Below are 12,044 nucleotides of genomic sequence, written 5' to 3'. Positions count from 1 at the left end.
GGGGCTTACGAGTACCCAGAGTGCAACCCATAGGATTGCACCCTAAGTGTCAATCCAGCTCAATGTATAGGTGCAACATGATGTCTTGCAATGAATTATGAGTAAAAACAGATTTCTGCTGTAGCATGTCCCTTCTGGAGAAGAAAATGGGCAAGAACCTTTCCTGTATATAAACAGTGAATGAATGGTACAGACATAGCTATGTTCATATGATGCCAAGGACTAGCATATTCACCACTCCACCTGCAATTTAACTAATCAGAAACACTTTGTATTCTTGTTTAAGGAGCATATGAATCTGCTGCATGGTAGTTCTCACTGATGTTGCAAGATGGAGAAGAAACAAATGGCTCTAGCAGGATAAAAGCACACAGTAGGCACACAGACCTCCTGCCTCATTATGTCCCATTTCACCCCGATCCCTCTGATGCTCTGTGTGCTGCTAGCCTTCTTCTTGTGGTCACACTGGGGCGCTGATTCTTTTGGGCTCCGTTACTGTATCCTTTCCCCTACCAGACCAGGTCTTGCTCTCTGTACTGGCCGTGCCATCTCCAACCTGAGTTCTGCCACCTCCCATTTGCCCAACTCCACTCGTTGGCTTAATGCCTCCCACAATGATGTGAAGTATCTGGCCTCTATGGCCTTTCTCCAACTTTCTCAATTGTTGGAACTTTATCTGGACCACAACTACATATCAGGTGTTGAGCCTAATGCTTTTCAAAGCTTGGAGAACCTCGAGGTGCTTGATTTGAGTTGGAACGAGCTGGCCTCTGTGGGCCCCAACATGTTGGCCAACCTGAGGAATCTACGTGAGCTGCATTTGGGTCACAACAAAATTGCCACATTATACCCCAGCTCCTTCATGTTCCAGGAGGCTCTCCAGGAACTTCATCTTCCCTCCAACCATCTGTCCAGTCTCCGAGAGGTGGCAATAGCTGTGAAAGGCTTGCTCAACCTCACTTACATGGATCTAGGTTTCAATCAGATCTCCACCCCATGTATGGGCCCTAGCTGGGTCACTTTCCCTGTCCTGAGAAACCTCAGCTTAAACACCAACAACATTTCCAGGCTGGACTTGTCCAACTGCTCCTTTCCTAATTTGCAGCAACTGAACCTAACCTGTAACAACATGTCACACGTGAACGCTGAGTCATTTCAAGCCACTCCTGTTTTGGTGGAGTTGTCCTTGGACATGAACCCCCTAAACATCTCTCAGCTTCTCAATGTATCTCTTCCTAACCTGACCATGTTGCATTTGTCCAGTATGAATCCAACATTAAACAACACTGTATCAACAGCTTGCTCTGTCTTCCAAAGCCTCCCATCTTTGACCTCTTTGGACATCAAGCATTCCCAGATGAATAACTCTCAGCTGAGCCAGTTGGGTTCCTGTACTAATCTCACATGGTTGGATCTGTCTACCACAGGATACAGGCATCTGAGTAATGGAGTCTTCAGCAAGTTTCAGAACTTGGAGTTCCTCTCCCTGGACAAATGCAAGGTGCTACATCTCAATTCTAATGCCTGGGGGAAGCATATGAGGATACGTACACTGATCCTGAGGAGAAATTCTATTACCCAATTGGAGAATAATGTCTTCTTGCCTTTGATGAATTTGACCTATCTTGATCTGTCAAAAAACCACCTAACAAATCTTCAGCAGCAATCCTTTTTTGGCATGGCAGCATTGAGGACACTCATCTTACAGGGCTGCCAGGTTACAGCTGTAACCCGTGACACCTTCCATTATGCTCGTAAAATGGAGCTCTTGGACTTGAGGGATAACACCATCAGATTACTCAAGGATCATGCCTTTAATCTTAACCACGTGAAGACTCTCCTGCTTTCAGGAAACAGAATCCTCACCATTCAAAGACGTGCCTTTGATAGTCTCAGCTCCCTGCGCTATCTCTCCCTGGATCATAACTTCCTTTACAAGTTGTCTCAGAGAGTCTTTGCACATCTCAAAAAACTGGAAACCTTGGACCTCAGTCACAACTGTCTCTTTACCTACAACAAATTTGATTATCCGAGCCCCTTTGCTGGCCTTCACTCCCTTCGCAAGCTGGACCTTGGTTATCAGATTCCTAGAATGCCCATCTGTCCCCCAGACAAACTTCTCCAAGGCCTGGGGAGTCTAGAATACCTTTCCTTGAAGGGCAACCCCAGTATCTTGTTCCACAATCTCTCCTTTGTCAACCTGACTAGCCTAGAGTCCCTAGACCTCTCTGAAATTGAGCCAGGTAAAAATGGCTCTTGGCAACTCCGTCAAGATTTCTTCCAAGGGCTATATAACTTAAGTCAACTCTGGATAGAAAACAGCGCCATCAGGGACCTGCCTGAACTAGTCTTTTCTGATTTGGCATCTCTAGAGCAGCTCTCCCTGAGCAAGAATGTCCTGAGGAACATGAGCAAAAAGCTGCTTGGTGGACTCTCCTCCCTAAAGTATTTGGATGTCTCTGGGAACCCCCTGACATGCTCTTGTGAGAATGCATGGTTCCAAAACTGGTCTGTGTCGGAACCAAATATCCAAGTGGCCTTGTTGGACTCCTATCGTTGCTTTGGCCCCGGGGTCACTGATCGTCTCTTTGCTGATGAAGACATGTCCTTCTGCTTTGGAAATTGGGGGATGTACTTTTTTATTGTCACTACAGTGATCACTCTCTTGTTCCTGCTTATAACTTTGGTTTATGCCAAGTTTGGTTGGACCCTCAGGTATGCTTACTACCTGCTGAGGGGCTGGGGCCATAGGCAACTGCACCAGAAAGGACAGGACTACCAATATGATGCCTACATTTCTTGTTGCAGTCAGGACTATGATTGGGTAGTGAACAATCTTCTGGAAAAGCTGGAAAAGGAAGGAGAGCCCTGCTTCCGGCTCTGTTTTGGGCCCAGAGATTTTGCCCCCGGTCAATATTACATAGACAATGTGCAAAATGGAATAAGCCAAAGCCGCAAGACCTTATGCCTGGTGAACAACAATTACCTGGAGAACGAGTGGTGTTCATTGGAAATCCAGCTTGCTTGTTCCAAGATCTACTACCATGGGCAGGACCCTTTGGTTGTAGTGTTTATGGAGGAAATCCCCAACTACAGGTGAGTGGGGAAAGCTCTTCAGCAAGAGGTGAGGCCAAGAATGCTGGATTATAAAGTAGGGCTTCCATCTACATTCATTCCAATGGATGGGGGGGGGGGTGACTGAGAATATGGTGGGAAAGCTGGAGATGGGAGCAAAAAGGAAAGATCCTAGCTACTCTGGTCACTGTGTTGTGACTAAGGAGGGAGGGGAGACATGACCAAGGGTTATAAATATTGGAAAGTCTGGTGTGACTTACAGCACAGTTGCCTTATACAAAGAAAGCGTGGCAACACAGCATTTAGTACTGGAGGCAATAAATGCAGGCAAGAGCCAGTTTAATGGAAGTTCGAATCAACTGAATGCTTTTATACACATAGTCAGAGAAGACTATATGTTTAACTACAAGCACCCCCTAAAGCTGGGTGTGTGAGTGTAACTGAGCGAAGGCACAAGACATGGTTACTTGCTTCCTTCAGGGAGAGAGCCGCATGGCATTTGTTTGCAGAGGGAGAGGAGAAGGGGGAAGAGAGAAGAGGAAGACAGGGGAGCAGGAATAGGAACTGATCAAGCTACAGGACATTCTCTACTGCCCCCTAGTGTCTGGAAGCATGTAAAGTTCTCAATAAAATGATACATGGTGTTGAGAAAGTGGATAGGGAGGATTTTTTCCCTCCCTCTCTCATAATACTAGAACTTGAGAGACATCCAGCAAAATTGATGGGCAGTATATTTAGGAGAGATAAGAGAAAAGTTTATCCATATAACGCATAATGGTGCCACAAGGTGTGGTGACAGCCACTAGCTTAGAGACGGCTTTAAAACAGGTACACAGCATTTTTGGCCCCGGGGCTGCATCTGGCATCGGTAGGAGAGTCTGGGGTCTGTGCACGCACACACACACACACACACACACCAGGGAGGGCGGTGTGTGTAACATATTTACCAACCCAGCAATCCTATGCAAGATCAACTGAGTGGGGTAGGGAGGCTGCTTTGGGGTCTCTGAGGGAGGGGGAGGCAAAAAAAATCCTCCCAGTGACCCAAACGGGTATCGCTGCTTCCACACTACCAGTAGTGCCACGGAAACAGAGATCCTGATCCGGGAGGGGAGATTTGGTGGTGGCAGGGGCGTGGGGGCCACAGCACAGGCATTGAGGGCTCGTGGACAGGGTAGCCATTTGTCCAACTCTATAGAGGACAGTCCTTCTGTTTGAAAGGATATCCAACCTAACTCCAGTTGAAAGATAATAAACCATAAGAAAGGAGAGCAGGGTGACCCCTTGAAGTTGTCCATCAACAGCAGCACCTGAATAGCAGACTGAGCAGACCCACAGGTCACCTGGTCGCAGTCCTTCCCACTGGGATGAGATGCATTGTATTTCTGTTTAAGTTATAATAATTATTTCTGCATTTGCATCTTTACCTATAAATTAGCACATGAACATTTTATGCAAATCGGTGTCCTCTTTTTTAGTGACCCGTGTCCTCCTTTTTGGCAGTGCGTAAGTGGCCACCCTAGTTGTGCACTCCTGCTTTAAAAGAGGATTAAACACATTTGTGGAAGAAGAGTCTATCAGTGGCTATTCAGCCACGTTGGCTAAATTGAACTTCCATGTTCAGGAGCAGTATGTCACTGAACACCAGTTGCTGAGGAGCAACAGCTGGAGAGCGCTGTGGCCTTCATATCCTGCTTGTGGGTTTCCCAGAGGCAGATAGCTTGCCACAGTGGGACGTGGGATGCTGGGTAGATGGACCTTCTGTCTGTTCCAACAGGGATCTTCTTGATGTCCTTCTGTGTGTGTGTGTGTGTGTGTATGCACTAGAGAATGGAAAATCTCAGTCCTGCCTTCCTTCCTAGGTTGTCTCCCTATCATCGACTGAGGAAACTAATTAAGCAAGACAGCTACCTCACTTGGCCTGAGAACCCTGAGGCTGAGGATGTGTTCTGGACCAGACTGCGTGAGGCCTTGGACCATGGAGAACAAGAACAAGCGGTCTTGCGATTCAATGTACTTGAGTAGCTGATGATGGGAACGAGCCTTATTGTTATTGGCTGACCTAGAATGACATGAACCAAATGGGATGGCAGATGCCGCTATTGCCACCACCAATTCTGGATGCCACAGGATTTTCCAGCTCCAGATGCCTCAGTATTTTTTAAATGATGCTGCATGAACATACCTGTGGAAAAGTGACTTATGGGGCTCACATGGATTGTCTCAATGATAATTTGTTCTCCTCACGAGAACAAATTATAGACAAGAACCAAAGATACAAATATCGAGCATCTCTACACCAGCCTAAAATCCCGCATTTAAAACAGGCTTTTCTGCTTCTGTTTTAAACGTAGGATCACAACAGACTCCCTTTACCTGCTTTTCCTCCCCCTCCTTTTACCCCTTATCTGAGTCCCCCACATGTTTCATTATACAGACGTTAGATGGCATGGTGGTCTAGCTCCTCTTATTGCGGCTTTTCCTCTTTTAAGGAGGGAACACAAGCAGAACTCAGGCGCGGTAATTTGATAGATCATTTTCTCCAATCTTTTTAGCAACAGAATAAAAGCCATTTAGTGTGGGAGACGTCCTGGAGGTTAACAAGGCCCATGAGTAACCAATCTCAATAGCAGGATAAAAGCTCTGTGTGAAGAAACCCAGTAAGCTGATGGTTAATAGTATTGCCTTAAAATTCACTAACAACAAGAATTAGGATTCTAGGTTGTTGTTTTTTTTAAAAAAAAATCCTTTAGAGAGGAATCAAGGTGATTTTTGAGGGTAGATTATAAGCCTACATTCAAGGTTTATTGGTTTTAATATAATTACTGTACAGCTCCCAGCTAATTATTATTATTAATTATCAATAATAATAATTGAAAAGCTCAACGTCTGAAGATTTTTCTAAATTTTAGAATTTTGTCAGATTTGTACCCAATGTTGTTTTAATTTTAAAATATATACTTTTATGAGTTTTTAAAGGAGAAATAGCTCTGTACTTCATGACACCTGTTTCTTGTGTGTATGTGAATGTAGATGATTAATATAATGTATTTGATTCCAGAAGGGTAGTTGTGTTAGGTCTGGACTATCAGTTTAATCCAGACTAAGTTAGTTGCACTTAAATCCCATTGAAATTAATAGGAAAAGTTAGTAATGATTTATTAGGTCCCATTTATTTTCAGTGAGAAGGAACTCTGTGCAGTTAACTTAGTCTGGATGTAACCCAATGTACTAATAACCCCTTTCAGGTAATGATAATGTCTCCAATGTTCCCAGTTACAAATGCTGTTGGATTTAGGGGTTGTAAGGGGGGAAAAACAACATGTAAAAAGTATTGGATCTGGTAAGTTGGCTGGGTCAGATATGGGAAACCAAAGCTTGACAGAAGCAATGTATTGTATTCAGAGGTCTTTGAGCCTGGACTATCTCTGCCATTGGGCTAGGATTGTCTGTTGTTGACTGATTATCACCACTTCTCAAGAGATTAGAGATATTTTTTTTTAAAGAAAAAGCACTAAAAGTACTCTTGCTTCCAAGAGAAACAAACCTTATTGAGGCGCTACTGAATTTCCCAACTCTCTGGGAAAGAGGAGCAAACACGAATAGAATGATCAGTGATACCGGTGTTTGTGATGGGAGTTTTGTATTAATATTTATGAACTAGCTTGTATTGCACTGTATTTTTACTGATTGTTTTTGATCTATCTATCTCTACCTACCCTGTCCCAATATATTTATCCTTACAGTCTGACACACTCTTTTTTTCCTTTGTCTTTTTCATACATTTTAAACCTACCTATGAATAATGGGCTCCATATAAGGGTTTTCCATTAGAAGACAAACCAGTGAATTAGTTCAAAGCTCAGACTTGGCTTCTCTTTCTCTGGCTGGTAACTGAATTCCTCTGAGTGGAATTTTAGCTTTTCAAGTCACTTATCTGCTGGGGGCAGTGGCGTGAGGAGGGGTCGTATATAGGCTGCCAGGCAGGGGCCTTAGCAACAGAGTGGGGAGGCTGGGCAGGGGTGAAGGAAAAAGCTTTGCCATGACAAAGCTTTTGCCTTAAGCCCATTAACTTCTTGGTCACCAGGGGAGATGATGCTTCTCTCGGCATCTCAGCGGATTTGGCAAATTAGACAGGAAGGAGAGGCAGGAAAAGCACAAATCCCACCTGCTTACAGTGCTGGGATGCCTATTGACAGTTTGGTTCTGCACAGATACCAGGGGAGGAAGAAAAGGCTTCAATTGCGGAGGCAAAGCAACCAGATTCGGGGGCATTTAGGAAGCAAGACCTGATTTATGTTTGGTGGCTTGGTGAACCCAACTTGACTTGAGTAGCTCCCTTGCACAGTCTAACTGGATTATCTTCCACTTTTCTATCAAAGATCTTTGGGTCTCCTTCCTAATAGAGGCCTTTGACCCTTCTTTTGGCACCAAACTGGCATCTTGGAATTTTTGTTGGTCTTCTCAGAGAGGGTCTGGATGATTGATGTTGGATGTAAATCTATTGTACAACAGAGTCCTTACCAGTGACCTGAATCATCACTATTTCTTTGGCTATCAAACTCATTCTCTTTCCTTGGCTATTAAACCCACCTTCACCCCTTTCTCATCTGCCAGAGACATTACAGCTGTGGAGATGGCCTTCCACTGGGCATTGCTGTGCCTTATCTTCTCTCCTCTGGTACTGGCCTCTGAATACAGCTTGCCCAAGTTTATCTGCAGCCCTATGCCACTGGACATGGAAAATGGCTGCCAGTCAACCAGTCAGCAGCGACATGGAGCAGGAGCTAACAGTGGGAGTAACGGGCACTGGGTAGGGACTCTTGAGGAAGCCAAGGAAACCATCTTGCATCTGCGGGAGACCTTGGTGCACCAGAAGGAGATGATTCTGGACCAGAGGGAGACGGTGTGGGAGCTGACAGCAAAGCTGAGCCGCTGTGAAACCCATTCCCGGAGGCACACTGAGGAGCACCATGGTGGTCACCATGAAGAGAATCACAGCCATGGCCATGGCCATCATGAGGGAGGCCATCGAGGCTATCATGAGGGTGCGCATCGGGCCCACCATGAGGATGGTCACAGGGCACATCATGAAGATGGACAACAGGGCCACGGGGAGGATGGACATCAGGGCCACCGTAAAGATGGACATCAGAGCCACCGTGAGGATGGACATCAGGGCCACCATGAGGCTGCCCACCGAGATCCCCATGAAGGCATTCATCCCCGGGAGAATGAGTACCACCATTTTGAACAACGGGAGCACCATGAACTACAGGTGGGACACAACACCCACGATGCCTTTCGCAAGGCGGCTGCAGCTGCAAATACCATGGAGGATCCATCCAAGGAGATATCTACAGGGGTGTACCAGATGGAGAGATTGCTGGAATCACTCAAGGGGAGACTGGAGCATCTACAGGTACCGAGGCTTGTGCATCAGTCACCTCTCTTTGAAAAAAATATCCCTTTCCTAAGGCACTTATTCATTCTTTTAAAATCTGTCCAACTATTCCTTATCTGTCCAGCTATTCCTTATCTTATACCCAGCTGTCCATCCATGGTTTATCTTGTGCTCATCCCCAAATTTCTTCCCTCCCTTCCCTTTGACCATCAAACTATCCACCTTCACAAATGCTCATCAGTGAGTTATCATCATATACATTCTTCAACCTTACTCCACATCGGTTTCCACTATGATCGTATAATCCATCATTCTTCCTTATTTGCTCCCTGTCATTCCATATGACCACAATAAATAGCTCTAGCCCTCCTTCCCTGGTAAAAGACACTACATCTAGCACACAACCACCTCTAAATCCAGCTTTCCTAATACTGTTCCACCCCCACTGCCCCCGCCCCAAGTTTTTCTTACCAGTCACCATCCCACATCAAGCTTTCCTGCTACCTCTTCACATTTGCCCAATGTACACATAAATGCATGGAGCTAAAGTCTTATCCCATAGTGATAATTTGGGCATTGCAAGTGAAATGAGGACTGTAATCCTTGAAGCCTACCTGCACTACTAACAGTAACATCTGCCTGGAAAATCACAAACTAAAATCAGTAATTTTAAGAGGGGAAATATTTTGGATCCCATTTCTTAAGGACCCCAAGCCGGACAGACAGAACTGCTCATTCATTAGTGCATTGAGTCATCCATCACTACTATCCCAAACATCCATCCATCATCTGTCATAGAAACCTAGCGATTCATGTATCTTATGAAGCAAGATATCCTCTGCCTTGTCCATATCTATTAGGTCCATATCTATTTGACCACTTTGCAAAATCTCTAGCACTGGAGCATCTAAAGGTTGGTACACACATCACAATTCCTCTCCACTGCAAACCCTACTTTATCCTTAACATCTAGCAGAAGAATGTGTGAATCATCTCCACTGAAAAAGACTGTGTTTGTAGATAGGAACATTATGCCATTATCTGTGGCATTATATCCCCTTTGCACATGCAAGCCATTATTTGATATCGCGGTCTTCGAATAACCAACATGCATATTTGAACCACCTCTAGGCTTATCCCATACAACTTACAGTTCTTTCAGTTAAGAAGGCTGTCAGGAATGCCCTGGTGGCCTCTTTCAGTCTACTTCAATAGCTAACTCAAGACACAGACAAAAGGATTCTTTTCAAGGCTTTACTCCTTTTACAACTTAATGACTCTTTCAGATGCTAATCACCAGCGACTAAGCAAGGAACAGCAGAGTAGCCTATGCTCCAGGTTAGGCAGTTGGTCCCCGTTTGAAGGAGAACCATGGGAAGACCCTGAACTTATGGGCTAGGGAGAGTTCCTCCCTCTTTCCGTTGGGTCCTTGGGACACGACCATTGCTTGTGCGCCAAACGAGCGCTACGCCTCCTTTCCGTGCCCTCCAGCTGTTGTCGCTCCCGGTGTTGGTGTCGAGCGTCCAGCAAGCCACCCTCCTGCACTGTCTCGCTGCCAGGGTCACTATCTATCTCAGGAATGCTGGCAGGAGGAATCTCTGCCAGCTGCTGTGCTTGTGAGAGATGAGCGCGCTCCTCTCCCACGGATTGCTGTTCCTCCTCAGAATCAGAACTGCTCTGGGGTTCTATCGGCTCAGTTTCCACCCTGACAAAGGCATCCATGCTCCCCACCCCCAGATTTCTATCCCCCAAAACTATATTCTGGCAGTGTAAATTTGTTGCCCCTGGCCCAGCCTCTGCCAACAGACTAAATTGCCTCCTGCCTGCCTTCTTTGTGGCAGCATTTAAAATAGATGAGAGATTCCAACTGAGTCCCCTTTTAATCTTCTTTCCTCCAGTCTAAACATACACAGCTTCCTTAACCTTTCCTTATATGACACACTTTCTAATCCTTTTTGTCATATGTTGCCTGCCTGTCCCACATCCATCCGCTACTTCTCCCTTCCACCACCCCAATTTCTGTACACACTCTGTCTTCTTTCATTTGTTAACTTGTCCACTTCAACTGCTGATCTATCTACTTCCCTGTGAAAGTAGATCAATGTGGAAACATACAATAGTTGCTTTTTAAAGGCAGTTGAAGGTAGTGTGACAAAAGCCATCGCTGACCATGGTGTTACATACGTATATCTTTTGTTCCCCTCTCACTTCACATTAAATATGGTTTGCATTGCAGGTTTTGGAATGCTAGAGAAAAAGCTTCAAAACCCAGTTATCAGGAATGACAATGTTGTGTGCATTATGCACCATGAACAAAAATGCCTGTTTCATACCATCTTCAACTCTGAGGGGCGGGGGGAACAACCCCAAAATTTTTGATCTGGTTTCAACCTTCTTTCTGTGGACAAATTTATTTTTCCATACATGCACCCAGCTATCTCTAATCACATTTAAGCAGGATCTTTGAGAGACGTTTTGAGCCTGGGGGAAAACAAGGTTCACAGCCCTTATTCCTCATCACCCCACAGAAGTCCCACAGAACAGAACAGCCTCCACCTTGAGGACTAACACCTGTTCCAAGAATGGCAGAACATGAAGGTCAAATACTATTTTTTTGTTTCTTCCTGTCCTGACAGAAACCAGCATTGTGTGGCGTCACTAATCTAGTAGGATTTCTCCCTGCCTGTCCTTCCCTCTCACAGACTGTCCCTCAGCTTCACCTCACAAATTTGTTGTGTGCAGGTAAAATATGATAAAGGTAATTTGTACTTACCAAGTAGTACTGGACCTCTCTGTCAAATGTTCCTTACAGTTATATTCCTCAGTTGTGAGGAAATGTGGCATCTCCCCAAATAGCCATATGAAACGGGATAATAGGCCCAGGAAGTAAGGCGGGACATGTCGATGGATTGTGGAACATGTAGATGGATTACATGCATAGTAGGTAAGTATAGATTAGATGGATAGATAAGAAGGATGGAATGAAAGATTAGAAGGAAGGAAGGAAGGAAATAAAACACAGATCCTACCCCACTACACAAGCAACCCAAGTAGTAATTTGGTGCTGCAACATTTTTAGGGACTTTAATTTCATTTCATTCATTTCATTTATTACATTTCTATACAGCCCAATAGCTGAAGACCATTAAAAATACATTACACATAAGCTGCCTTTATGCTAAAGAAAAAACCAGCAGTGATTTCTGAGAGGGGAAGTTTTTAATTTTCAAGGTTCCATACAGATCAATGAAACAGCACCATCTAGTGGCTGCTTTAATCACATAGTTGTTGTTGTTCAGTCGTTCAGTCGTGTCCGACTCTTTGTGACCCCATGGACCATAGCACGCCAGGCCTTCCTGTCCTGCGCTCTCTCCCGGAGCGTGCTCAAGTTCATATTCATTGCATCCGTGATGCTATCTAGCCATCGCATCCTCTGCCGTCCCCTTCTCCTTTGGCCTTCAGTCTTTCCCAGCATCAGGGTCTTTTCCAGGGAGTTTTCTCTTCGCATTAGGTGGCCAAAATATTGGAGCTTCAGCTTCATTATCTGTCCTTCCAATGAGCACTC

General features: G+C 45.0%; 2 protein-coding genes across 2 annotated transcripts in view; both read left to right on the top strand.

The window, feature by feature from the left end:
* The first annotated feature begins 303 nt into the window (after positions 1 to 303).
* On the top strand, positions 304 to 6,829 carry LOC146342072 (uncharacterized). The gene is made up of 2 exons (XM_084805579.1): positions 304 to 3,096; positions 4,938 to 6,829. The coding sequence occupies exons 1-2, from the start codon at positions 401 to 403 to the stop codon at positions 5,098 to 5,100; spliced, it is 2,859 nt and encodes a 952-aa protein (XP_084661705.1). The 5' UTR covers positions 304 to 400; the 3' UTR covers positions 5,101 to 6,829.
* LOC146342071 (neuronal pentraxin-2-like) overlaps positions 6,813 to 12,044 on the top strand; it is a 23,812-nt gene continuing 18,580 nt past the window's right edge. The window contains exon 1 of the mRNA XM_084805580.1: positions 6,813 to 8,497. Coding sequence (XP_084661706.1) covers positions 7,562 to 8,497 — 936 coding nt within the window. The 5' untranslated portion in view covers positions 6,813 to 7,561. The remainder of the gene's footprint in view (positions 8,498 to 12,044) is intronic.

The sequence above is a fragment of the Heloderma suspectum genome, chromosome 6 (genome assembly GCF_057233095.1).
Source record: "Heloderma suspectum isolate Gila_16-S chromosome 6, 16-S_ref, whole genome shotgun sequence".
In the NCBI taxonomy this organism is placed as follows: Eukaryota; Metazoa; Chordata; class Lepidosauria; order Squamata; family Helodermatidae; genus Heloderma; species Heloderma suspectum.
The sequence above is the reverse complement of the archived record's forward strand: the minus strand, read 5'-3'. Positions and strand labels throughout refer to the sequence as shown.